The sequence below is a fragment of the Eucalyptus grandis genome, chromosome 6 (assembly GCF_016545825.1).
Source record: "Eucalyptus grandis isolate ANBG69807.140 chromosome 6, ASM1654582v1, whole genome shotgun sequence".
NCBI lineage: Eukaryota > Viridiplantae > Streptophyta > Magnoliopsida > Myrtales > Myrtaceae > Eucalyptus > Eucalyptus grandis.
The window spans coordinates 57,322,065-57,345,309 of record NC_052617.1 but is presented as its reverse complement, the minus strand read 5'-3'; the positions used below and the strand labels follow the sequence as shown (position 1 = coordinate 57,345,309).

At 41.4% G+C, this 23,245-nt stretch overlaps 3 protein-coding genes across 4 annotated transcripts; 1 reads left to right on the top strand and 2 right to left on the bottom strand.

The window, feature by feature from the left end:
• Positions 1–6,818: 6,818 nt before the first annotated feature.
• LOC104451026 (thiosulfate/3-mercaptopyruvate sulfurtransferase 1, mitochondrial) lies at positions 6,819–13,566 on the bottom strand. The gene is made up of 12 exons (XM_010065775.3): positions 13,261–13,566; positions 12,582–12,767; positions 12,013–12,072; positions 11,832–11,894; positions 10,552–10,676; positions 10,313–10,475; positions 9,383–9,442; positions 9,207–9,265; positions 8,264–8,345; positions 7,849–7,912; positions 7,431–7,498; positions 6,819–7,276 (listed from the first exon to the last, which is right to left on the bottom strand). Exons 1-12 carry the CDS (start codon positions 13,360–13,362, stop codon positions 7,181–7,183), a joined length of 1,128 nt encoding a protein of 375 aa, XP_010064077.1. The 5' UTR covers positions 13,363–13,566; the 3' UTR covers positions 6,819–7,180.
• A 915-nt stretch (positions 13,567–14,481) lies between these two features.
• LOC104451025 (carbamoyl-phosphate synthase large chain, chloroplastic) lies at positions 14,482–19,324 on the top strand. Its single transcript, XM_010065774.3, has 3 exons — positions 14,482–16,057; positions 16,283–16,975; positions 17,532–19,324. The coding sequence occupies exons 1-3, from the start codon at positions 14,693–14,695 to the stop codon at positions 19,083–19,085; spliced, it is 3,612 nt and encodes a 1,203-aa protein (XP_010064076.2). The 5' UTR covers positions 14,482–14,692; the 3' UTR covers positions 19,086–19,324.
• Positions 19,325–20,207: 883 nt separating this feature from the next.
• Positions 20,208–23,159, bottom strand: LOC104451024. Of its 2 annotated transcripts, none has more exons than XM_010065772.3 (4): positions 23,011–23,159; positions 22,068–22,368; positions 21,853–21,969; positions 20,208–21,754 (listed from the first exon to the last, which is right to left on the bottom strand). In XM_010065772.3, exons 1-4 carry the CDS (start codon positions 23,019–23,021, stop codon positions 20,639–20,641), a joined length of 1,545 nt encoding a protein of 514 aa, XP_010064074.2. In that variant the 5' UTR covers positions 23,022–23,159; the 3' UTR covers positions 20,208–20,638. The 2 variants fall into 2 exon arrangements, with proteins under 2 accessions (XP_010064074.2, XP_010064075.2); XM_010065773.3 differs by lacking the exon at positions 23,011–23,159 and adding an exon at positions 22,453–22,663.
• Positions 23,160–23,245: the final 86 nt, after the last annotated feature.

Here is a 23,245-nt window from a genome sequence, read left to right as displayed (position 1 = left end):
GGTCCCTGTCCTGGCCTCTTTCTGGGTAATTTTGCATGGAAGGATCCTTTGCGTGTCCTGCCTCAACTAAATGGAAAAATAGTCTAATTGATCTCTGAGACTTGGGAAGGACATTTGCAACGTCACATGGCCTGGTCCAAAAGAATGGAGTAGGTATCACAATCCCAAATGTGACTCAAAGCGCATGTAATTGATTTTTTACATTTTCTGTTCATGACTATAACGAGGCCTAAGCAAGGATGAAAAGAGAAGCCACTTGCTAAGCTATATTCAAGAATCCGAAGCAAACATAGATGCACTGATAATGTTCAAAGTCGTCTTGGAATGGGTCCTTTCCCCCTGGGAAGCAAAAGCCACATTTTTGTTGTACAATCTCTCTTGTCACAGTCAGGCAGCTGTAATGCGAACCTCATACCGAGAAATTCGGCAGCACGTATCGTTTGGAAGTGCTCTTTTGTCTTATGATTTGTCGTGAGTGTCAGAGGGGGCGCCCCATTCGGTCCACGATCCATCATGAACAGCAACATCATGCTTCCCAAGATGATGGAGTCCCTAAAGATTATACGAATCAGCAGCCACAATCCTTTGAACAAAATATAAGGTTACAACAAGTGCTCCTCCATCTTATCCCTGAGCTAACACAAGTGCCGACCTCAGTCATTTGGCTAGGAGTATCCTCACAGCTGCTCGTAAATACTTTCGGTATGTAATTCATTAATGAAACGCAAGAACTTAGGTGCGTTTGTAGAAAATGCAAAGGTCTTTGAATTAAAAGGGATACTTTGAAATTCAAGTAATGTTTGTTAAAATGTATTTAAGTGCACGACAATTGCACGACATAACTATAAGGTTGGAATCTCAGTTATTTTCTAGTGCTAGCTTCCTTAAATAAATGCTACAAAGCAAAAATAAATAAATAAATGAAAATAAAGATAATTCCAGCATGTTCCAATCACTCTCTCCATAATAGTAAAAATTCCCAAAACCAATTAGGAGCACTCATTCTGAAGCTTCTACTACAAAATAGCATATGGTGATGTATGAAGAAGATCAATCGCCGTTGGTGCAGAAGATAAGGGGTCATGTTCTTGATCGGACGCATCTTTATCTCTCCTCGGCTTATTTTCTATGGGGAGGATTTTGATCTTTTCTCCTGCTTCTTCTTTTTCTCTTTCTACAAAATTCAAGCGTTAGAAAAGTTTCAGAAGGCTCAGCACGAATACATTGCACTCCTGCTTTAAGCTCAGATCTGGGAAAAAGATTAAATGACGGGCTTAAAGAAGAGAACAATTAATGATTGTCATAAAGAGGAAAGCCGTAGCTTCCAAAATGCAACATAAGTTTATCCTCTGAATTTAATTAAGACCAGTTTCAACAAACTAAGCGTGTTGCACTGCTAATTTCATCGATCCTATGTCTGTCTTCTTTTTATGTCACTATATCAGTTTTCCCTTGTGGAGGATCTTATATATCCTCCACTCTTTGTTGTTCTCCTCGTATGTTCAATTGGTGGAACAGTCATCAGCGTGCTTCTTGGAAAGATAACCTCCTGATTCCTCACCACTTCATCTTTCTCGAGTGATTTATGGAGGTGATAGAAGATGGTGTCAGCATTAGTAAATAACAGCCCTTTTAATAATAGAATATGGTCTGGTTACTCTCAATTTCCTTCAAGAGAAGAAAGAAGCGGATCTCCGGGCTTGTACGAGTTCGAGAAAATGCCGAATCCGTCGCTTTATATGGTGGTTAGGAATTACGAATCACACCCTCTGCCGCAAGCTGAACTCACCACATGATGGATGTTTAAAAGAAAACCACTTTCAGATGCAAGTATCATGATTCCAACAGACAACAGATTCATATCCATACGATTTAAAGTTCCACACAGAAGAACTGTTCTCTAATCGACAGAAAAAAAGGACTTATGATGTAATCAACGTAGCGGAGGAAGGTTATTTTCTGCTCGTTCCTGGGAGGTTTCTTCGGTTGCTGCGGTCTTTTGATCTTGGTCTTTTGTCGTCGTTTTTGCTTGTCACTTGTAGTGGCTTGTTGCTGGCCCTCGGGGCTGTTGTCTCTGCGGTTTGCCTTGCTGCCGCTTTCTTTGCTGTAAGCTTTGAGGAGGTTTTTTCTCCTTTTTCGGGCACCCTTCCACTTGTACTGACATGTCGGTCTCTATGAGTGTAAGCTTTTGGTGCTTTGTCCTTTTTGTACATTTGTTGGTTAAAATCATTATAATACTTACCTTACCAAAAAAATAAAAAAACGTAGCGGAGGAAGGGTCCGTCTCCCTGTCGTAACCGGGCAGAAGGATGCTGACAACATATGGATTCTGGAACAAGTATCATAGTCAGAGAGGGAAATAGAAAGCTGTGGGCATTTGATCAATAATAGCACGCCCTATGAGGTCTTTTAAGCAACAGATCCTCTGTGCGCGCGACAAATCAGCAAGAATCAGACAAGCAAGAGGCGGTCATCAGCAATCATGGAAAAGAGATGCCAAGAAAATTATTGTCACAGCCAAGCATAGAAGGCAAGATTCAGCGCAGAAGAGAAGTCACTTCCAAAAGATTATATGCTGTAAAAGTTTTCCTGCGTACAGCAACTTTTCATGTCCAGACTGTGAATGAAAGAATACAGAAACAGAGAAGTGGATAAGGCAAATATAAACTCATGCAATTTTAGTATCATCATACATATGATAACAGGTGATCTACAAGCGTTTAGTATCTCCATTAACAGATACTTTCATCATCAGAGCTAAACCTATATTGTGTAACTTTCGGGAAATAGCGCAAGCTAGCAGATCATTACAAGAAAAGGAACTTTGCCACATAGTGCTCGTGCTCGCCTTAGCCCATGTTCTCACCACAATCTGCCGCCACTTACCAATTGGATCATTGTATGACGTGCTATCAGTGGACCATTGGTAATATGGCTTTATCTCGAAATGCCACTCATAATTGTCGAGGTATTGTATGAATTGGTCCCGACAGACAAAGGTGGGTGAATTGGAGAGGTGAGGGAGCTCACAGAATTGCTTGGCTAGGTGGTGCTTCAATCGGTTGCACAATGTTGGCGATGCCGAGGCAGTTCGAGCATTTTCTATTCATGACTGTAATGATATCTAAGCCAAGGATGAATAGAGAAGGCAGTTGCAAAGTTATACTCCAGAATCCGAAGTAAAAACAGGTGCATGAACAACGTTTAAATTCATATTGGCTTCGGTTTTTTTGCCCTTGGGTAACACCTGTTCAGATATGTGCCTTTCCAGAGAACCGCATCCATCTACGGAAGGCTAACAAGGTGTCTTTTTTACCAATATGTGCTCACCTGTCGTATGTACAAAACAATTTCAACGTTTTTCCTCCCAAGAAATCGAACTCACGCTTTGCACTGAATACTTTATTCCTTTGCCCGATTACCATGTTCAAAACAAATTGCAATTGACAAAGGGAAAACATAAAACCACATTTTACTTGTACAATCTCTCTTGGCACGAGCAAGCAGCCCAAAATTTGAATCTCATACTTGGAAGTTCGGTGGCGTGTATTATTTGGAAGTGCTCTTTTATCTTGTGATTCGTCAACAGGAGTGTCAGATTGGGCACCCCATTCGGTCCAAGATCCATCAAAACGGCAACATCATATTTCCCATGGAAAATTGTCCAAAAAGTCTTAAACCTATTGTATTTTTATCAATTGAGTCCTAAACCTTTTCACTTTTTGTTAATTCAGTCAATCCGGCCAATTTTGGCCGGAAAAATGCTGATGTGGATGCCGACGTGGTCCACATAAACCGCTGCAGTTGATATGGATAATTTTTAATAATATTTTAATAATTTTTTGAATTTTTTTGAAATTTTCTTTTTTTTCTTTTTTTTTTTTTTATTTTCTTTTTTTCTTTATGGCTTTTTCTTTTGCCTTTTCCGGTGATCGGCCACGGGCCACAGCCAATCGGTTGGCCTCGCCGCCACGGGCGAGGCCCGGCCGAGCGAGGAGGAGCTCCGACGAGGGTAGCCCTCGCCTAGGCTAGGGCGCCTCGCCAAGCGTCGGCCGGGCGACAACGACGGCGAGGCCGGGCGAGGGCCAACCTCGCCGGATCTAGCGAGGCCAGCCCTCGCCCTAGCCAAGCTCGGGTGGCTTGGAGTTGTTGGTCAAGACGATGAACGACAGCAAGGCGAAGAGGTAAGGCAAGAGGCGCATCTTCCTTAGTGGAGAAGACGAAGATGGTAGTGGCGGGTGGCCGGACCATAAATGGCAAAAGAAAAAGCCAAAAAGAAAAGAAAGAAAAGAAAAAAAAAAAGAAAAAACAGAAAAACAAAAAAAATTCAAAAAATTCAAAAATATAAAAATTTTATTAAAAATTATCAACGTTAAGACATTGGCGCGGTCCTACGTGAAGACTGTCTTGTCGGCGTCCATGTCATCATTTTCTAGCCAAAATTGGCCGAATAAACTGAATTGGCAAGAAGTGAAAAGGTTTAGGACTTAATTGACAAAGTTAAAATGTTTATGATTGAATTGGCAAAAGTGTAATAAGTTTAGACTTTTTGGACAATTCTCTCCACTTCCCAAGACGATGGAGTGCCTAAAGAAAAGACACAAATACGACCACACAAATACGACCAGCACTTTCATCATGTTTCGTGTTGTCCAAACAGATCACGTCGATAATTGTTGGTCCTAAATCCCTTGTTGGGGACCAGAGACGATGAGCAGCCTGTTGGCCCTTGCACTACGCGTGTCGTTTGAGGAAATATGTCTAACTGGGTTCCGACGTTTTAGTTTCCGTACCTATATTTTCCCATCTAGAAGCGTATAAAATGCATACAGCAATGTAGGCAGTGACTGAATTAGTGGTGTTCATCCCAGCCAAGAGGTGGAAACCTTCTCTTTTTCTGGCTAAAGGCTTGAAGCATGAAAAGATAGTGAGAATTAGGAAATATTTGTAAGGGCTGGATAGTTTCGGGGAGAGATTTGCTGCGATGGTGCGTCAGCATCGCACTATGGTATCTTGCATGTGCTTAGATTGGAACCTCTCATTCTCTATCACCGTGTTCAGGTTGATTGCTATCTATCAAGGAAAGTAGAGAAGATCTTACCTGAGTCAACAGTTAAAGTAGTACGCTGATGGTAAAATTCCAGAGCAGCCTTATATCCTCAGAAAAAAAGCTTGTCGTGGGTTGATTGTTCTAGATCTGGCCTTTCAGGACATGTTTCTAAACCAAAGTGAATAAAAAAAAAAGTTACCACGCCCAGGAGAGTCTATGAAGTGTGAATCTGTCAATTGTCCTGATTGGCTGATAAATTCACGATCCATTCCATTGAGTTGGGTCTTGGAGTTAAATGGCCATCCTTGATATTTGATAAGACGGTTCCATCCTTCAACAATTTTTTACCATACACAGCAATGTACGGTCACGTTCATCGTTGATTTTGGTATATGCAGGGAAGAGTTTGAAACTGCAAAAGCATTAGCTTCTGGGCTATCAAAGAAGAAGCGGGTTTGCTGAAAGCTACAGATGTTAAATCGACCACTGGCGCCGGTTCTCATTTTCATTTTTGAAAGATAATCATGTAGCATTGGTTCTCTCAGTTTCTTTTTTTCTTCTCCCTGCCTTTACCCGTCTGGGTAATTTTGCAATGGAAGTGTTCTTTGCATGTCCTGCCTCAACTAAATAGGAAAATAGTTGGGAAAAGTAAAAAAAAGTCATAAACCTATTGTCTCGGTATTAATTTAGTTTTAAATTTTTTAATTGAACTAATTTAATCATAAGACTTTTCGTATTAATACTAATTGAGACTATCCAACTCATTTAGGTCGAAAATTATTAACATAACGGTACTACGTAGCACCATCGCCATGCACAAATTTTATAATTTTAATTTTTTTCAGAATATTTTAATAATTTTTTCTTTTTATTTATCTTTTTTTTTTTTACCTTTTTCCTTACCTTTGGTCGGCGCCGATGAGTTGGTTGACACCAACCATAGGTGAGGGCCTAAGCCCATATCTAGGCCGGGGTGCAAAGACCCTTGCCCAAATCCAAGCGAGGGCGTGAAGCCCTCGCCAGCCACGAGCGAGGGCATTGAACCCTTGAGGTTTTCGACCCTCACCTGAATTTGGGTGGGGCTCAACAACTTCATCTATGGTTGGCAAGGGTGCAGAGGCCCTCTCGCCCATATTAGCTTGTGGTTGACAATGGTCAATTGTGAAAAAGAGAAAAAAAAAAAAAAAGAATTGAAAAGAGAAGAGAAAAAAATAAAAAAATAAATAAAATTCTAAAAAAACTAAAAAATTATAAAATTCGTCCTCGTAAAAATGAGAAATGACAAAAAGAAAGAAAAGAGAAGAGAAAATAATAAATTCTAAAAAAGTATCAAAAAATTATAAAATTCGTTCACGTCAATGTCGGCCTTGCCACGTATGACCACCAGTGTCCATGTTAGCAATTTCTCACATAAATTAACCAGATAAACTCAATTGGTATTAATATAAAAATGTCTAAAACTAATTGTTTAATTGAAAAGTTTATAACTAAATTAATACAAATGTAGTAAGTTTAAGACTTTTGGTACTTTATCTGAAAATAGTCTAACTGATCTCAGTTACTTGGGATAGACATTTGCAAAGTGACATGGCGTGGTCCAAAAGAATGAAAATGTATCACAATCCCAAATGCGACTTAAAGCGCATGTAATTGATTTCTTACATTTTCTGTTCATGACCATAATGAGGCCTGAGCAAGGATAGAAAGAGAAGCCAGTTGCAAAGGCTATATTCCAGAATTTGAAGCAAGCATAGATGCACGGATAATGTTCAGAGTCATATCGGAATCGGTTTTTTTCCCTTGGGTAACACCTGTTCAGATATGCCTTTCCAGAGAATGGCATCCATATACAAACGGCTAACAGGTACCTATTTAGCAATATGTGCTCACCTGTCAGATTTTCTAAACGATTGATTTTTCTTATTTCGAAGGTATCCAACTCAGACTTTGCACTAATTACCTTTATTCTCACGTAAACAATTTCCCATGTTCAAAGCAATTTGCAATTGACAAAGGCAAAATAAACCACCTTTTTCTTAGACAATCGCTCTCGTCACAATCAAGCAGCCAAATGTAAATTTCATACTGAGCAATTCGGTAGCATGTCCCATTTTGAAGTGCTCTTTTATCTCATGATTTGTTGACAGGAGTGTCAGGATGGCCACCCCATTCAGTCCATGATCCATCATAAACAGCAACATCATGCTTCCCAAGACGATGAAGTCCCTAAAGAAAAAACACAGATATGACAGCACTTTCCTCATATACTCACTTATAACGACCCTTACATTCTGTCAAAAAGACTTCCACTATTCAAATTGGGGGATTTGTGTCTCCTAAATGAAGGCCTAAAAGTAACATGTAGGAAGACAGAACTTACCAATGCAAGAATGCAAGCTGTAACACCAGTACCGCAGGAAGTTATGACAGGACTGTCCAAAGAGATGCCTGTAGAGACTTACGTGAGACAGATCAATGCAAATCTTAATTTCAGTTCAACACATGTCCAAACTTTCTAGCATCATCACTTCTACATATTGCCTATTGAGATCATATTGAATCGTGCAACATAGTTTCCAAATTGATAATAAGAATAGGTAGATAGAGATTATCTTTGTAGTTAACTTCTAGGTATCCAGGCGCCAATCTAGAGAATTACGAAGATGAAGTTGGAGGAAAGCAACTATTAAAAAAATGATTTCAGGTGCTAACCTTTAAATGTGCCTTTGATTCAAGTGAATTGAAATGAGGTGCGGAAACAAAAATGTTCAAACATATAGGCAAAGAGAAAGGTATACCTGCTCCATCAAATCGCTTTTTAAGCTCATCAGGCGGCAACAATGTCTGTGAAGAATCCAACAGCTGTGAAAGGCACAAAGAGGTCAAGCATCATGACTAGGCATAGGAAAGTAATCCATCATATTAAAGTTATCTTCTGCTTACATTCAAAATTTAATCCAATTTTGATACCCACAACCACCAAGAAAATATTAAAAAGAACAAACAAGCAATGAATCATACAGGGATATGACCTAGGTGAACATTACTTGCGTCCGAACTACAAATTCAAAAGTCATACTTAAAGCTCAAGCAAAAACCAAATATCGACTGCAAAGTCCAAGCAAAATCTTGACGTAAACCTACATTTCAAGAACTCTTGCGCATCTTCAGGGTCATTAGTGAGAAAAGTGACACTTCAATTTAGATCATTACCTGTGCAAAAGGAATACATTTGCTTCCAGGTACATGGCCGCTCCGAATTCCCTTTCGAGGCTCTGGCACAGAACCATCAAATCTACAAAAATATCTTAGCTTCAGGAAATTCGTAAGAGCTAAATTAAACTTAGACAAGAAGGCACAATTGGATAGCAATATATCTCAAAAAAATTAAAGCATGATGTAATTATGCTTTTGGTGGAGGTGGTTTTCGTTGCGACTTATTTGCTTCTATTATGTGGTGGCTACCACTATACTATCTACAAAAGTTGAAAACCGTACTCAGTTACTGTGTAGTTGTAGTTAAGCAAAGATGATCTAAGTTGTTGTCTTCCTCTTCATATTAAAGAAATAGCTATGAAATTACAAGAGAATGTAGCTAAGAATATTCTGTTGGGCTTTAACCTTATTACTGACGTGATTCCACAGGCACTTAATCCATAGTTCAATTTAGAGGTCAGAAGCCATAGGGAAAAGTATGGGGTAGAGAAGTTCCAGGTTAGGCACCGACTTTGTGACATGACTTATAGGGACCATTACTGATCATGGCAAGCTAAACCTCGTCAAACTGCCTCCTAGAGTACATTAGCTCAACCAACCCAAATGAATACCTCTTCTGAGCGCGGAATACCTATCCTGAGCACAGGAGTGGCACGATGCTCAAGTTTTATTTCATAACAAAATGATATTTTGCTGTTAAGAGGAATGGGAAAGAAAATCCAAAATCTAGTGCAATGATCCATTTGAGTTCAGCATACCCCTTTCATTATATTATGACATACTCAGGATGCAATGACAAGTTTACAGAAGATCATTTTGTCTAGCCAACTGCTAATGTCAGTGCCAAGACAGGTAAATCTGATACTCAAATCAAAGAAAACAAGCAATAGTGCAAAAAGCATTAGTTAGAGAGAAATTCACAGGTGTGAATGAATTATACCTGGCCTTTGATCTGGCATCAATGTGTTGGTGACTCTTCTCGTCAATGTTTCCTTTCACCTGCAATTTAGAATAGGATAGAAAGTATGTAATAACACGGGGAAAATGACAACAGTGTAACAAAAAAACTTATAATAATATTAACACACAAATTAAAAAAACTTATGGAAATTTAACCTGATCGAGTGTCCAGACAAGATGTGGCTGAAATTTAGTCTCAAATGTGATTGGCCCGACCTATGATTCAGAGAGCAATGAAAAAAAAAAACAACGTGAATAACTTCAGGACATGAAAATAGGAAGATAACAAAAAGAGGACTTCCGTATTCTCCAAGAAAAATATAGACTGGAAAAGATGTCAAAGAATCAGTATTCAAGGGACATGACATCAGTAAACTAGCTCTCCTTCATACAATTCCTCTCAAGCGACTTATTGTAGTGATAGGGAAAAGATGATTGCTGCTATACAAAAAAATAAAAAAGATGAAGAAATATCTCCACATGCACTGCGTAGAACCAAAGTGGTCATAAAGGTGACCATGAGAGACAGGTATCCTTTTTAAGCATATAGATGAAACTGAGTCATCAACATAAAAGTTTTGGTAGGATAAGAATTTGTAAGTTTTTTTTTCAATTGCACAGGCTAGAATGCTAGTACTTAGTACAGAGCAAAGGAAGCAAGAAGTAAAATCAATCACTCAAAAGACAACTTGCAAATGGATAAAAATCAGAGAGGATAAACAGTCACCAGATATAAGATTTTCATATCTATTTATGCAAGAGACATCAAAGAAGATAATCCAACTTTCAGAGTATAAACAAAATGGATGACTTTTGAATTCTACCTAACCAATCAATAACACAGAAGATGAGCCACTCTTATAAGCAAACTTCACAAACACATGCTCCAATCAAGCATGTCAAGTACTCTTTGCCCCCAAAAACTAGCAGTGATAGATCATTCTCCTAAGCTTGCCTTTTTCTCTTTAAGGTGATGTTCATTGTGAAAATAAAAGAGATACTTTGTGCTTTGCATAGAAGCAAAAAAAAACCAAGCCTCAATATCATAGTCGAAAAAAGTTGCAAATTGTAAATCAGTCCACTTACTGCCTGTCCCTGATACACTTTCTCTATTGCCTCACTGGCAGCACTCGCTTTCAAAATAGCATCACTAGAAGCACTTGATTCGACATCATAACCCGATGCCCGCCATCTTGGTAGACCTCCATCCAACACCCAGACTCTTTCATGCCCAAACACTCGGAACATCCTTAACAAAGATGAGATAGATAATTCTGAAGAAAAGCACAAATCACTTATAAACTAATCATTGACCTGTGACTCACCACCAGACACGAGCTGCACTAAAAAGCCCTTTTCCATCATAGACAACCAGGCTATTCTTGTTTTCAATTCCAAGAGAAGAGACAGCAGCAGCAAAAGCTTGCTCAGATGGCAGCATGTGTGGCAGCTAAAACAATTTGTCATCCATATATTACCAGTTAGCAGATAGATATTCATGAATCGTGATAAATGAGATGCGGCAATAAACAGAGATTCCAACAAAATACACAGAGAACATCATATGTTATAAAGGAATAAACAGTACTCCTCATTGCTCGATAGCACTGACATGCTTGATGGATTAAGGAAAAGAAAAACACAGGAAATGATATTGAAACTACTTTTTATTGTGCTAAAACGTGCAGACGAGTATACGGAAAAGGTCATGAATGGTCCACTATTGGCCTACATTAGAAACTTCTTACTTTTACAATTGATGAATGCTTCTCAACGTAATGGAAAGAAGAAAATGAAAATTCACCCGTCTGTCTATGCAATCTGGACTGAAAGAGAGCTTAACATAATAAAGACGAATCAACAGAAAAAAAACTCGCATGCAGTGTCATTCACACTTGGCTAAGAGCTTTTTGAGGAATAGCAGACAGGAAGCCCTAGCTCAAATTGCAAGTTAACCCATGCAAACCTAAGCAACTACAGTCCTATTATGCAGATGCACACATCTCCAAATAAACCTGGCAAGATAGGTGCATCATTGTTAAACTAGGCACATGGCCAATATGCGGATAAAAATAAAAATACTGATTACTCTGTAATATCTAGAGTAATTAACATGTACATGGATATATAATTTATTTCACACAGTAAAAATTATTTTTTTACAAAAATAGTTTAAATATTTTTTCTTATATCTTAAGATATCAACTTCTTGTCTTATACATTATAAATATTCTTTTTATATGGATTGAAAACTGATGGTCTTAAATGAGAAGAGGCCACAAGTGAAATGATGATTAAAATAAGGGAGTGAGAGGATGCAAAAATAGTGTTGAGATCACAGATGCGTGAAAGAGAAAAACTCTAAAATTGCCAACTAAGCAAAATGACCAAAAAGTGTTGTCAATACATTGCTCTACCTGCAAAAGCTAATTGCTATTCATGCAGAAGCGCTACTTAGGATGAATGACAGGATGAACGAAAGAGTAGGGTATTCATCTCACAGAATACCACACATGTCTATCAATTCATAGAGCTTGAGAAGGCGATGCGAATATGCATAAAAAAGCAATCAGAATACTTCAAAAGCTCAAGAAAATAATCTCACATTTGTAGTTTGATCTGCTATTCCATCCACGTCAAAGAAAAGAGCACCAGGAATGTGAGCAACCTGAACACAGGATATCATTCAAAATCAAGTTCAACATAAGACATCGATTAAAAACGTACACCAATCATGCATGACTCAGCATAGTCCAAATTGAAGTACAACACATTCAATTTGACACCTGGTACTCCTGAATTGGATTCCGTTGCTCATCTGGCATATACCATGATGCATCTAACACCTGTAAAAGGTAAATTAAGTAAGCAATGTCCTCAAGCATTTACTTCAATGTGCTTTTAAATGAATGTAGGTTTCTTACTGCACTACAGGAGGAAGGATAGATATTGCACAAGGTGAACATGCAAATTGAAACTAACATAAAGGATGGACCAAAGTAGAGCAATTTCTCCTAAGTCACTAATTAAAAACATAGATCAATGAGGTTCATTCAAGTCACACCAAAAATAGATACATTCCCCTCATCTACGTTTCTTCCAGCCCAAACAGAGGTGAAATCACTCATGATGCCGTTTGTATCAGCAAAAATGCAAAATCTTTTTGCCCGACTCAATGGTTATATTGTGAAAATCGTAAGGCATGGAAGGATAACTAGTAACAGTTTGCCACACCGAAGGAGAAGCAGAAACAGGCACACAGCGTAGCTAGATTTTCTAGGGCAAAGACATTGAGTTGTTTTCAGACTGATATGAGGCCAAAAATAAAACAACAATAACAGGCTAGAGCCGATACCTTCAGGTCAGGCTCTTTGAGATTCGCATGGAGCCAATCAACCGAAACAACAGGTTCACTTGTAGACACCGATTGTGTAGAATAGTCAGCTCTCGTTTGGAAAACTGCAGAAGCCATAGGCTGGAAAGTTCGACGAAATTGTTGAGCTGCAAACCTCAAGCCGCGTGAGGTGCAATGAGTTCTCTTCTGCAAGCAATCGAGAAAGGGACACACAAAAGTAAGCAATCATCGTGCATAATGACAACCAAAAACAACCGGACCTTGCATGAGAAACCATCATCCAAATTAATTTATGAACCTCGTCAGCTAAGAAGAAGGCCTAGTCCAATGCAGGAACATGGTTTTTCTGAAGGGAAAATTCAGCCAAATTTCGACTGCGAAACGCTTCACTTCACAGAACCATAGAGTGATTCCGACACTACGAGCATCGTCCGATGATGAGAGCAAAGAACGCGCACGCCTTAGCAATTCCAGACCCATGTATACAAACGAGGACCGAGAATAACCATGCGATATTCGAGAGGACGACAGCTCCGAAGAGCAATCGAATTAAAAAGAACTCGAGACACGACCACTCCAACTGGAAAGATAAACTAAAGAATCACCGATGGAGTTAAAAACCGGAACTTTACGACGAAACGCCATGGAACCCAAAAACCCAGTAGAAAGGCGAACTTACGGTGAAAAGGGAGGTGAGAATCGGAGCCTTGCGAGCGAGGGGGAGTGAGGAGGGAGCGAGGCGATGAGCAAGAAAGGTCCTTGCGATGAGGGATGACGCCATTTAAGCTGCTGCTGCTGCTGCTACCACCACCATAGATTTTTGCAGTCGGGATCGGTGTTTTTGATTCGGCGGTGCGATCTCTCTCTGTCTCTGTCTCTGTCTCTCTATCGGAGAAGAAGAGGAGAAGATTTGCCACGACGGCTCTCCAAACCGTGGCTCTTTCGTCTGGGGCCCCGCGATGCTACCGCCGCTGCTGCCCAAAGCTCGCTGTAGTTCCCTTGTGGGTCTTGACTTGAGGGATTTACTCGTCTTTTTGCTTTTCCCGCTGACCCTGAAAGGCGAAAATAACCACAAACAAAAAAAAAAAAAAAACTTACCAGTCTTACTTTACTCAATCTCTAACTTTTAACTCTTGAATTTTTATCCAACATGATTTGAGAATTAAAACCCGCATCGAAAATTAAATTATCTCCATTTCAATCTTGACAACTCTTCCTTCTTATATAAGAAGGGGCAAATTGCAGTGCTCAATTAATTAAAATTAAAACGTTAAAAATAGCTATTTTTTGGTTAATAAAATTTGTACCTTTCTTTTTATAAAAAAAAAAAAGGGTTCGTTTTGTTTTTCTTTTAAATGTTGGATCACGTTACTTTCATCATCATTATGAAGATGCGTCATCGTTATGAAAATGGGTTTTCATTGGAGAAGTAAATTTGATTTTTCTCGAATGAGTTTACTTTGTTTGAGTAAAAATAATTGATAGATGCAATTACAAGGTGTTTTGTGATATAGGTTTATTTTATAAATAAATTTGATCGCGTGCAATAGAAAAAGGGAAATCGCACTAACTAAAAAAAGATTCCGAATGAGTTGGACAATAAAAAAAGAAAGAAAGCGAGATAAATTGATAGCGATCAAAATTAGCAAGAGTGGATGGAGACAGATTGGACGGCAGGAGGCATGAAATTGGGCAATTGTTCGAAATGACATCATCATCCACGAGAAGTTGGACTCCAAAAGATGTGGCCGAGGCGACATCATGGAATGACGCACAAAAGCCCGGCCCGCAAGTGCACAAGATAAACCCTAACCCCTTCTCCCTTTCCCTTTCTTTCTTTCTTTCTTTCTTTCTGCTTCTTCTTCTTCTTTCTTTTTTTTTTTTTTGGGGGTTGGCGTGAATGTTTTAAAACGTCGTCACAGAGGCTCGGACGCTCACGCTGCAGAAGCTCACAGTAGAGAGAGAGAGAGAGAGAGAGCGAGAGCGTGAGAGAAACACAGTAGAGAGAGAGAGAGAGACCGAGCTCTCTTCTTCTCCTTCTTCTTCTTCTTCTTCTTCTCCATTTCTCCATTTCTCCATTTCCGAGGGCCCCAATATCCATCCCCTAAAAAATGGGTTTTTGCATGAACCGCCTCTCCTCCAAATCTCTCTTCACTCCTCCCTCTTCCTCCTTCTCTTCTTCTTCTTCTTCTTCTTCTTCCCGACCTCTCCAGTTTCGCTTCCTTTTCTACTCCCCCAAGGATCTGTCTTCCTCCTCCTCCTCCTCCAAGATCAGTCCTTTCTCCTCTCCCAAGCTCCTCTCCAAACTATGGCCCGCCCCTCCTCTCCGGAAACCCACCATATGCGCCGCCCCCGCCGCCGGTTCAGCCGACCACGAGCTGCTCCACGGCGCGCCGGCCAAATTGGGCAAGAGGACCGACTTGAAGAAGATCATGATCCTCGGCGCCGGCCCCATCGTCATCGGCCAAGCCTGCGAGTTCGATTACTCCGGCACCCAAGCCTGCAAGGCTCTCAAGGAGGAAGGCTACGAGGTCGTCTTGATCAATTCCAATCCCGCCACCATCATGACCGACCCTGACCTGGCTGATAAGACTTATATCACCCCAATGACGCCTGAGCTGGTCGAGCAAGTTCTCGAGAAAGAGCGCCCCGACGCTCTTTTGCCCACCATGGGCGGCCAGACCGCGCTGAACCTCGCTGTCGCACTGGCCGAGAGCGGGGTCTTGGAGAAGTATGGTGTCGAGTTGATCGGGGCGAAGCTCGACGCCATCAAGAAAGCGGAGGACAGAGATTTGTTCAAGCAGGCGATGAAGACCATAGGTATTAAAACTCCTCCCTCCGGTATAGGAAACACTTTGGATGAATGTATAGAAATAGCCCATGAGATTGGGGAGTTTCCCTTGATTATTAGACCTGCGTTTACTCTGGGAGGAACGGGAGGTGGGATTGCTTATAACAAGGAGGAATTTGAGACCATTTGTAAGGCGGGTTTGGCAGCGAGTTTGACGAGACAAGTTTTGGTGGAGAAGTCGCTGTTGGGTTGGAAGGAATATGAGCTTGAGGTGATGAGAGATTTAGCTGACAATGTGGTTATTATATGCTCCATCGAGAACATTGACGCCATGGGTGTTCACACGGGGGATTCGATCACGGTGGCACCTGCTCAAACTTTGACGGATAAGGAGTATCAGCGTTTGAGGGACTATTCCATAGCAATAATTCGGGAAATTGGGGTCGAGTGCGGTGGCTCGAATGTGCAGTTTGCTGTGAATCCTGTTGACGGAGAGGTGATGGTAATTGAAATGAATCCGAGGGTGTCGCGTTCCTCTGCTCTAGCATCCAAAGCTACCGGCTTTCCCATTGCCAAGATGGCTGCAAAATTATCCGTCGGATATTCGTTGGATCAGATTCCAAATGACATTACCAAGAAGACACCGGCTAGTTTCGAGCCATCTATCGATTATGTGGTGACTAAAGTAAGGATCCCCTTATTCTATTCGTTGCTCTTGTTTTGTGTTTCCTTCTCCCTGTATGGAGTATATTTACAGCGGAAATAGCCAGATTTTGTCTCTGCTTATACCTGTGCCTTGAGCTTTCTCTAGTGATATCGTGTAACTTGTTGAAAGCACATAACTTGAACAGAAGTTGTCTTAGTTTTGTCAGTCTTCCTTTAATTATATCTCCATCTTTTTCTGATGCAGATCCCTCGGTTTGCATTTGAGAAATTCCCTGGGTCACAACCAATTCTTACAACCCAGATGAAGTCTGTTGGTGAGTCAATGGCATTAGGCCGTACCTTTCAGGAATCTTTTCAGAAAGCAGTTCGATCCTTGGAATTAGGCTACTCTGGGTGGGGGTGTGCTCAGGTAAAGGAACTTGATTGGGATTGGGACCAGTTGAAATACAGCCTAAGGGTCCCTAACCCAGATCGAATTCATGCCATATATGCCGCAATGAAGAGGGGTATGAAAGTCGATGATATTCATGAGGTGACTGACATTGACAAGTGGTTCCTCACACAGCTTAAGGAGCTCATTGATATAGAACAGTATCTTCTTTCTCGTTCCTTGTCAAATCTGACAAAGGATGATTTTTACGAGGTGAAGCGGAGAGGTTTTAGTGACAAGCAGATTGCCTTTGCAACTAATTCAACTGAGAAGGAAATCAGAAAGAAGCGGCTGTCTTTGGGTGTTAAACCAGCATATAAGCGTGTGGATACTTGTGCAGCTGAATTTGAGGCAAACACTCCTTATATGTACTCATCCTATGATTTTGAATGTGAGTCAGCTCCAACCCAAAAGAGGAAGGTTTTGATCTTAGGTGGAGGACCAAACAGGATAGGTCAAGGGATTGAATTCGACTATTGCTGCTGTCACACATCCTTTGCTCTTCAGGTTTGCCTTATCTTCATGATATGTCCTTTCATCCTGCGGAGTTACATTTTTATTCTGTATCCATTGTACATGTCAAGTTTTTAAGTAAATTCTCGTGCAGTGAAGTTAGGATATCAGCGAGGGATTTTCCCTCAACGGGAAAAGTGTGGTTTGTTTTTTTTGTTGTGCTGCATGTCCCTAGGTCTTTTGGTTATCTCGATCTCATTGAATCTTTTCTTGTTGCCAGATCTTAGTGTGCTGTGGTTAGGTTATCAGTGAGGGATTTTCTGCCAATGGGAAAAGTATGGTTGTGATAATCTCATTGAATATTTTCTTCCACATCTTAGAGTACTGGAGAGTAGATCTTTGTAAAATTTTATGGCCCCCTTTTCTATGCCACTCTGCATTCAATTATATCCAACCATTTTTGTATCATAAGAATTGTCGAGATCATGTCACTGGATAATACTCCCTGTCGTGCAAGTATATACCTTTTTGCTGTAAATGCTATACTCTTCTAAATGTTTTCACCTCTCTTCTGGCTGTATTTTTCAAAGCATTTTCTCTTATGTTGCAGGATGCAGGGTATGAGACAATTATGATGAACTCAAATCCTGAGACAGTATCCACTGATTATGACACAAGTGACCGTCTCTACTTCGAGCCGTTGACAATTGAAGATGTCTTGAATATTATTGATCTGGAGAGACCAGATGGAATCATTGTTCAGTTTGGGGGTCAAACACCGTTGAAGCTGGCCCTCCCTATCCAGCAGTATCTAGATGAGCATAGGCCAACAAGTGCCAGTGGGGCTGGGCTTGTTCGCATATGGGGCACATCCCCTGATTCTATAGATGCTGCGGAGGACCGGGAGAGATTCAATGCAATTCTGAAGGAGTTACAAATTGAGCAGCCTAAAGGAGGGATTGCCAAATGCGAAGATGATGCTCTTTCCATTGCAAAAGATATCGGATATCCAGTTGTCGTTCGGCCTTCCTATGTTTTGGGTGGCCGAGCGATGGAAATAGTGTACAGTGATGACAAGCTTGTGACATACCTGGAAAATGCTGTGGAGGTGGACCCAGAGCGTCCTGTATTGATAGACAAGTATTTATCAGATGCCATTGAGATTGATGTTGATGCACTTGCAGACTTAAATGGAAATGTGGTGATTGGTGGGATCATGGAGCACATTGAGCAGGCAGGGGTCCATTCTGGTGACTCAGCATGTTCTCTTCCTACAAAAACAATACCACCTTCGTGCTTGGCAACAATTAGGTCTTGGACAACAAAGTTGGCAAAGAGGCTCAACGTTTGTGGGCTTATGAATTGTCAGTACGCAATAACACTTTCTGGAGAGGTATTCTTGCTTGAAGCAAATCCACGTGCTTCCCGGACAGTCCCATTTGTGTCTAAGGCAATTGGACACCCATTAGCGAAGTACGCTTCCCTTGTCATGTCTGGGAAATCTCTTCATGAACTAAATTTCACTAATGAGGTTGTCCCCCGGCACGTCTCTGTAAAGGAAGCAGTTCTGCCCTTTGAAAAGTTCCAAGGATGTGATGTTCTGTTGGGGCCTGAAATGCGTAGCACTGGTGAGGTCATGGGTATTGATTATGAGTTTCCTGTTGCATTTGCAAAAGCTCAAATTGCTGCTGGGCAGAAGCTACCTCTTTCTGGGACTGTCTTCCTCAGCTTGAATGACTTGACAAAGCCCCACCTTGAGAGGATTGCAAAAGCTTTTCTGGATCTTGGTTTTAAAATTATCTCAACTTCAGGGACAGCTCATGTTCTTGAATTAGCGGGTATTCCAGCAGAACGAGTGCTGAAGATGCATGAGGGGCGACCCCATGCAGGTGATATGATTGCTAATGGAGAAATTCAGTTGATGGTGATAACTAGTTCCGGTGATGCACTTGACTCGATTGACGGACGACATCTGAGAAGGATGGCCCTTGCCTATAAGGTTCCCATAATAACAACTGTTGCTGGAGCTTTGGCAAGTGTAGAGGCAATAAGGAGCTTGAAGAGCAGTTCGATACAGATGATTGCTCTTCAGGACTTCTTTGACGAGGAAGCAATAAAAACGCTGAGCAATAAAAGATTGCAGTCTGTGTCTCCATCCCTATGATTGATTGTGCTTGCTTTGTCTCCACTCTAGATTTATCGATTTCTCATAAGATGTCGGATGGTGTAAGATCCGCCATTTTAGAATGTTTTTGTATTACAATCTAAGTCACCCTTTTCTGTTTAAGCAGATGAAGTATGAATTTGGTAGTCATACATTGAGTAGCAGCTTGTATATGCATGTGATATGACCTTGGTAATGGCTTGGCTCATTCCAGTAAAATGGGGTGGACGTTGGTTGAAGTGGGTTGCGCTTTGTTTTCCCTTGTAGTTTCTTGGTTCACTCCCTTTCTTCTAGGGGAGGAGAAGAGAGGGCAGCTTTTATATCGATTCTAAATGTTTCTGCCTAGATTTTAAGTGAACGTTTGATAAAGGCTTTCTTTTTCGGTAATAATTTCTAAGCATTTTAAACCATTTGACAATTGTTTAAAATTTCAATTCCCGAAATAAATGCGTTTAATCTTTTATCCTTAGAATTTCTATTTCAAATATATATTTTTTAATTTTTAAATAATTTTATCCTTTTTTTTTTTTTTTTGGTCTTTTCTTTCCCTTCTTCTTCAATCGTCGGTCTTGGGATGACTAGTGACCGCCAGACGAGGACTGATGACCTCATTGAAGCGTCGCTAGGAGCTAAACGAGGCTCAGGTTGATCCATGGCTGAGCAAGGCTTGACCTCGCTCACACCTAGATCTAGCAAGGCTAAGCTTGCGATAGCCTAGCGAGGTTGAGCCCTGCTGGTAGTTGGACGAGCTCGATTGAGCCTTGTCGGGGTTGGGCAAGCCTCACTGGTGGTCAAGGAGGCCCAAGCGAGACTCGTCAGTGACCGTCGGTTGTGGGCGGCGGCGGCAGTTGAAGAAGAAGAGAGAGAATAAGAACTAGAAGAAAGAAGAGAAAATATAAAAAAAATAGGTTGGCTTTGATTCTAGAATTGTCCCGTGAATAAATAATCAACTTTTTTAACTTCTCGATTCTACTTCAAATCTATTCTCAAGAATAAAAAATTTACTAAATGAATTTAATTTACTCTCAGGAATAAAAGAATATAAATTTTCAGAATTTGGCAGTTGCTAAACAGATCCTAAGTGTTTTTGAGTCTCTATGGTTATGTGTAGCATGACATTGATTTGAAATGAGGAGATCATATACTTATGCTTCTTATATCACTCACCAAAATGTGTATATTCCGGTGCTATGATAATATACGGAACATGTCTGACATAAACTCTAGCACAATGGCCTAATAGTATTCATATTTATAAGTCTGCCCTACCGTTTCAGTTTATATGATGCTTTTAGTATTTTTTGGCAAAACTCTCACCAACACAGGGTAGATTTCACCAAACACTGAACTCAGTGGCGTACTTTTTGCAGACTTTCATTGGACAGGACATTATCTCGACCCCGTCCACTACTCATGCCATTAGTTCCACTCCTTGCCTACTACAATTTAATCTTGGTTCTTCCATTCAGCCATGAGGGGCCCAGGTATCCACTGAGCTACTCTAGTCAATCATGTGATAATGTGCATTATTTTAACTCCGAAGTGCGGTGCTGTCACAGTACTTCGTGTTTTCTCTTCTTCCTGGCGCACTTGCTGCCTCCCATCGACACCTCCCAAACACATTGCCCTTCTGATCCGCTGGTTTCCAAAGGCAAACCTAGCCGCTTGAACACACTCTTTCTCGAATTATTCACAGCCCCAGACTTCAGAGCAGTATTTTGATCTTTTGCCGTGTTCATCCAAGCCTCACGCTTCAGTTGCAACTTTTCCATAATGTCATCAACTGATGTTACCCCATCATCGGGATCATGCTTTTCTTGTATGGTTCCTTTCGTCAAACGAGAGAAGACGCTACCTTTCTCGCTCGGGAGTAACGAGTCAGAATACAGACACTTGACGCAGGGAAAGTTATCAGTGTCTTCTGAAATACTGTTCTCTTGGCTGCCTGAGAGAGAATTCAAGTGATCGTCATCTTCCTTCATTTGGTGGTCTGTCATGATTCGTAAAGGGATGATTGCAGAGGATGATTCACCAATCGTAGGGAACAGACTTTTTTGTGGATCTAAGGTAGGGAGTTCACATGGATCCACAGAACCATCAACACCCGAAATAATTGGATTGTATGGCTTGAAGCAGAGGTCGTCTGACCATAAACTAGGTATCACGGATTCGTCTTCATCTTCGTCTTCTGGCGCGTTCACATCGTCATGGAAGGACAAAGGTATGAAATCACCAAGGTCAGCATTCAAACAAGGACGAGCATTATCTTCTGCGATGCCATGAAGTTGGATCAACTGACTTCCTAAAGCATCGGCACACTGAGTTTCAACTTCATGCAATTTCTGTCTTGTTTGAGAAGGCGAAGAGCAAGCAAGACTAAGAGTATCAGACGAGATTCTGGCAGGGCTTGACTTGTCCATTGTTTCAGAAACCAGAGAAAAACAATCTTCTGGAAGAGATCTCTCAGAATATCCGGGCAACTCTGTGGCCGGGTAAGATGACTCGACTTCAGCATCTGTGTCTGCCAAATGAGCGCCTTCTACTTTTCCATCAAGATGCAAAGGTATAGGACGTCTTTCTACAAATTCAGTTGTCGCGCATGAATTAAAAACTGTATCTTTCAAATCTCCGATCTTTCTGGAGTCAAACAAACAAAGAAGCTGGTGAACCTGGACGTGAGGAAGTTGGAAGGATGAGTTCTGCTTCCAAGGCTATTACCATTCATCATCGGTCATATGGTATAGTTAAGAAAAGGCATATTCCTGACCTGATCATAGGAGAGACCGAAATTGAACTTGTGGCCACTGAAGTAGTTGCCTTCAATGGCCCCACGGAATTCTCCTTCAGAAAGTGGATGACAGTGCCAAATTCTGCTAACTTGGACCTGAACAAACAAGATCACATGCTGAGGAAGAAGCTACGGCACACTCGGGGGAGCAAAGAGTGAGGACTTTAAACGATAGAGAGAGGGCCAAGTAGTACCTGAGCAGGGAACTGCTTCCCCGATGAAGCATAAGCAGAGGAGATAATGTCGACCTCGCCATTTGAAGCCGCCTCGAAGACCCCGTGGAGCTCCCTCTGCTCGTATTCGAAGAGGAACAGGATCATTCCAGCTTTGACTCTCCTCACGAAATCGACGTGGGAGTGGGGAAGGCCGAAGAGCCTCTTCTCCAGACATTCTTCCTTGGTACTGGCATTCGACATGAATATCGCCCCGACTTCAGGAAGCTCTCCGCGACTCGCTCTCCTCCTCGTGTCCCCGAACCCAGGACGCGTCCTCGCACTGCCAAAATGGCACAACTCGAAACGCTTAACGAATGCACGCGTGCACTGAAATAATATAATAAAAAAAATTGAACTTTTCAACGTGAAGAGCAGGCTCGAAGGTTGAAGCACAGTCGGATTTAAGCACGATTCGATGCGATCTCTAAATTCCCTCCATTACTCTCCGGAAACTCAACAAAAACTACAGTCATCTCGCCTCCCTCCCTCGCAGCTCTCTGCATCTCCAGATGAAGGTGAACCAAGACCACACATTGAAGAGTAGCTAAGACTGGCGTGACTACAACTTAAAAAGTTTTCATTTTTATATTTAGCGATTCTATTCTATTTCTTCTCTTCTCACTTAGGAAGGAAAGCGAGGTGTGGATTAGACTTTCACGACCGCACGAAGGGCAGGACAAAAATCTGAAAGCGACGACATAAAAGTCAAGGTAACCATGAAAGGTGGCATTGCTGCATCTTTCACAGCTCCAGACCACAAGGATAAACCGATCACCCAAAAAAAGAGGAAAAAAAAAAAACGAGTGTGCGCAGTGTATGAATCATGAGCCCAGAGCACAACCGAATCCGCCCTCGTCCGACAGGAAAAGAGTGAAAAACCAAGAGCGCGGCAGGCAAGACCAGCAGAAGCGAGCGCGGATACCTGCGTCCCATAAATGGCGGAGCCGGCGATGCAGGAGGGCGCACGGAAGCAGAAGAAACCCTAAAATCGAAGAAGCAGATGGAGAGAAACGGTCAGGAAATCGAACCCGAACGGGAACACGGGGAAGACGAAGGATCTCCGGCGAAATGATGCAAAGATGGTGGTGTAAATAGGCTAAGGCCGTGGCTGCGCACCGCGGCGCCACGTGTCACGTCACATGGCGCTGCCTCGCGAC

Coding starts and splice junctions, on each gene's coding strand:
- LOC104451026 (XM_010065775.3), bottom strand. CDS start 13,362: ATGGCGTCATCCCTCATCGCAAGGACCTTTCTTGCTCATCGCCTCGCT. Junction 11,895..12,012: donor ATCCAATTCAGGAGTACCAG/GTGTCAAATTGA, acceptor TCCTGTGTTCAG/GTTGCTCACATTCCTGGTGC. Junction 9,266..9,382: donor TTGTCTGGACACTCGATCAG/GTTAAATTTCCA, acceptor TCTAAATTGCAG/GTGAAAGGAAACATTGACGA.
- LOC104451025 (XM_010065774.3), top strand. CDS start 14,693: ATGGGTTTTTGCATGAACCGCCTCTCCTCCAAATCTCTCTTCACTCCT. Junction 16,058..16,282: donor TCGATTATGTGGTGACTAAA/GTAAGGATCCCC, acceptor TTTCTGATGCAG/ATCCCTCGGTTTGCATTTGA. Junction 16,976..17,531: donor ACACATCCTTTGCTCTTCAG/GTTTGCCTTATC, acceptor CTTATGTTGCAG/GATGCAGGGTATGAGACAAT.
- LOC104451024 (XM_010065772.3), bottom strand. Junction 21,970..22,067: donor GGAAGCAGTTCCCTGCTCAG/GTACTACTTGGC, acceptor TTGTTTGTTCAG/GTCCAAGTTAGCAGAATTTG. Junction 21,755..21,852: donor TCGGTCTCTCCTATGATCAG/GTCAGGAATATG, acceptor CCTCACGTCCAG/GTTCACCAGCTTCTTTGTTT.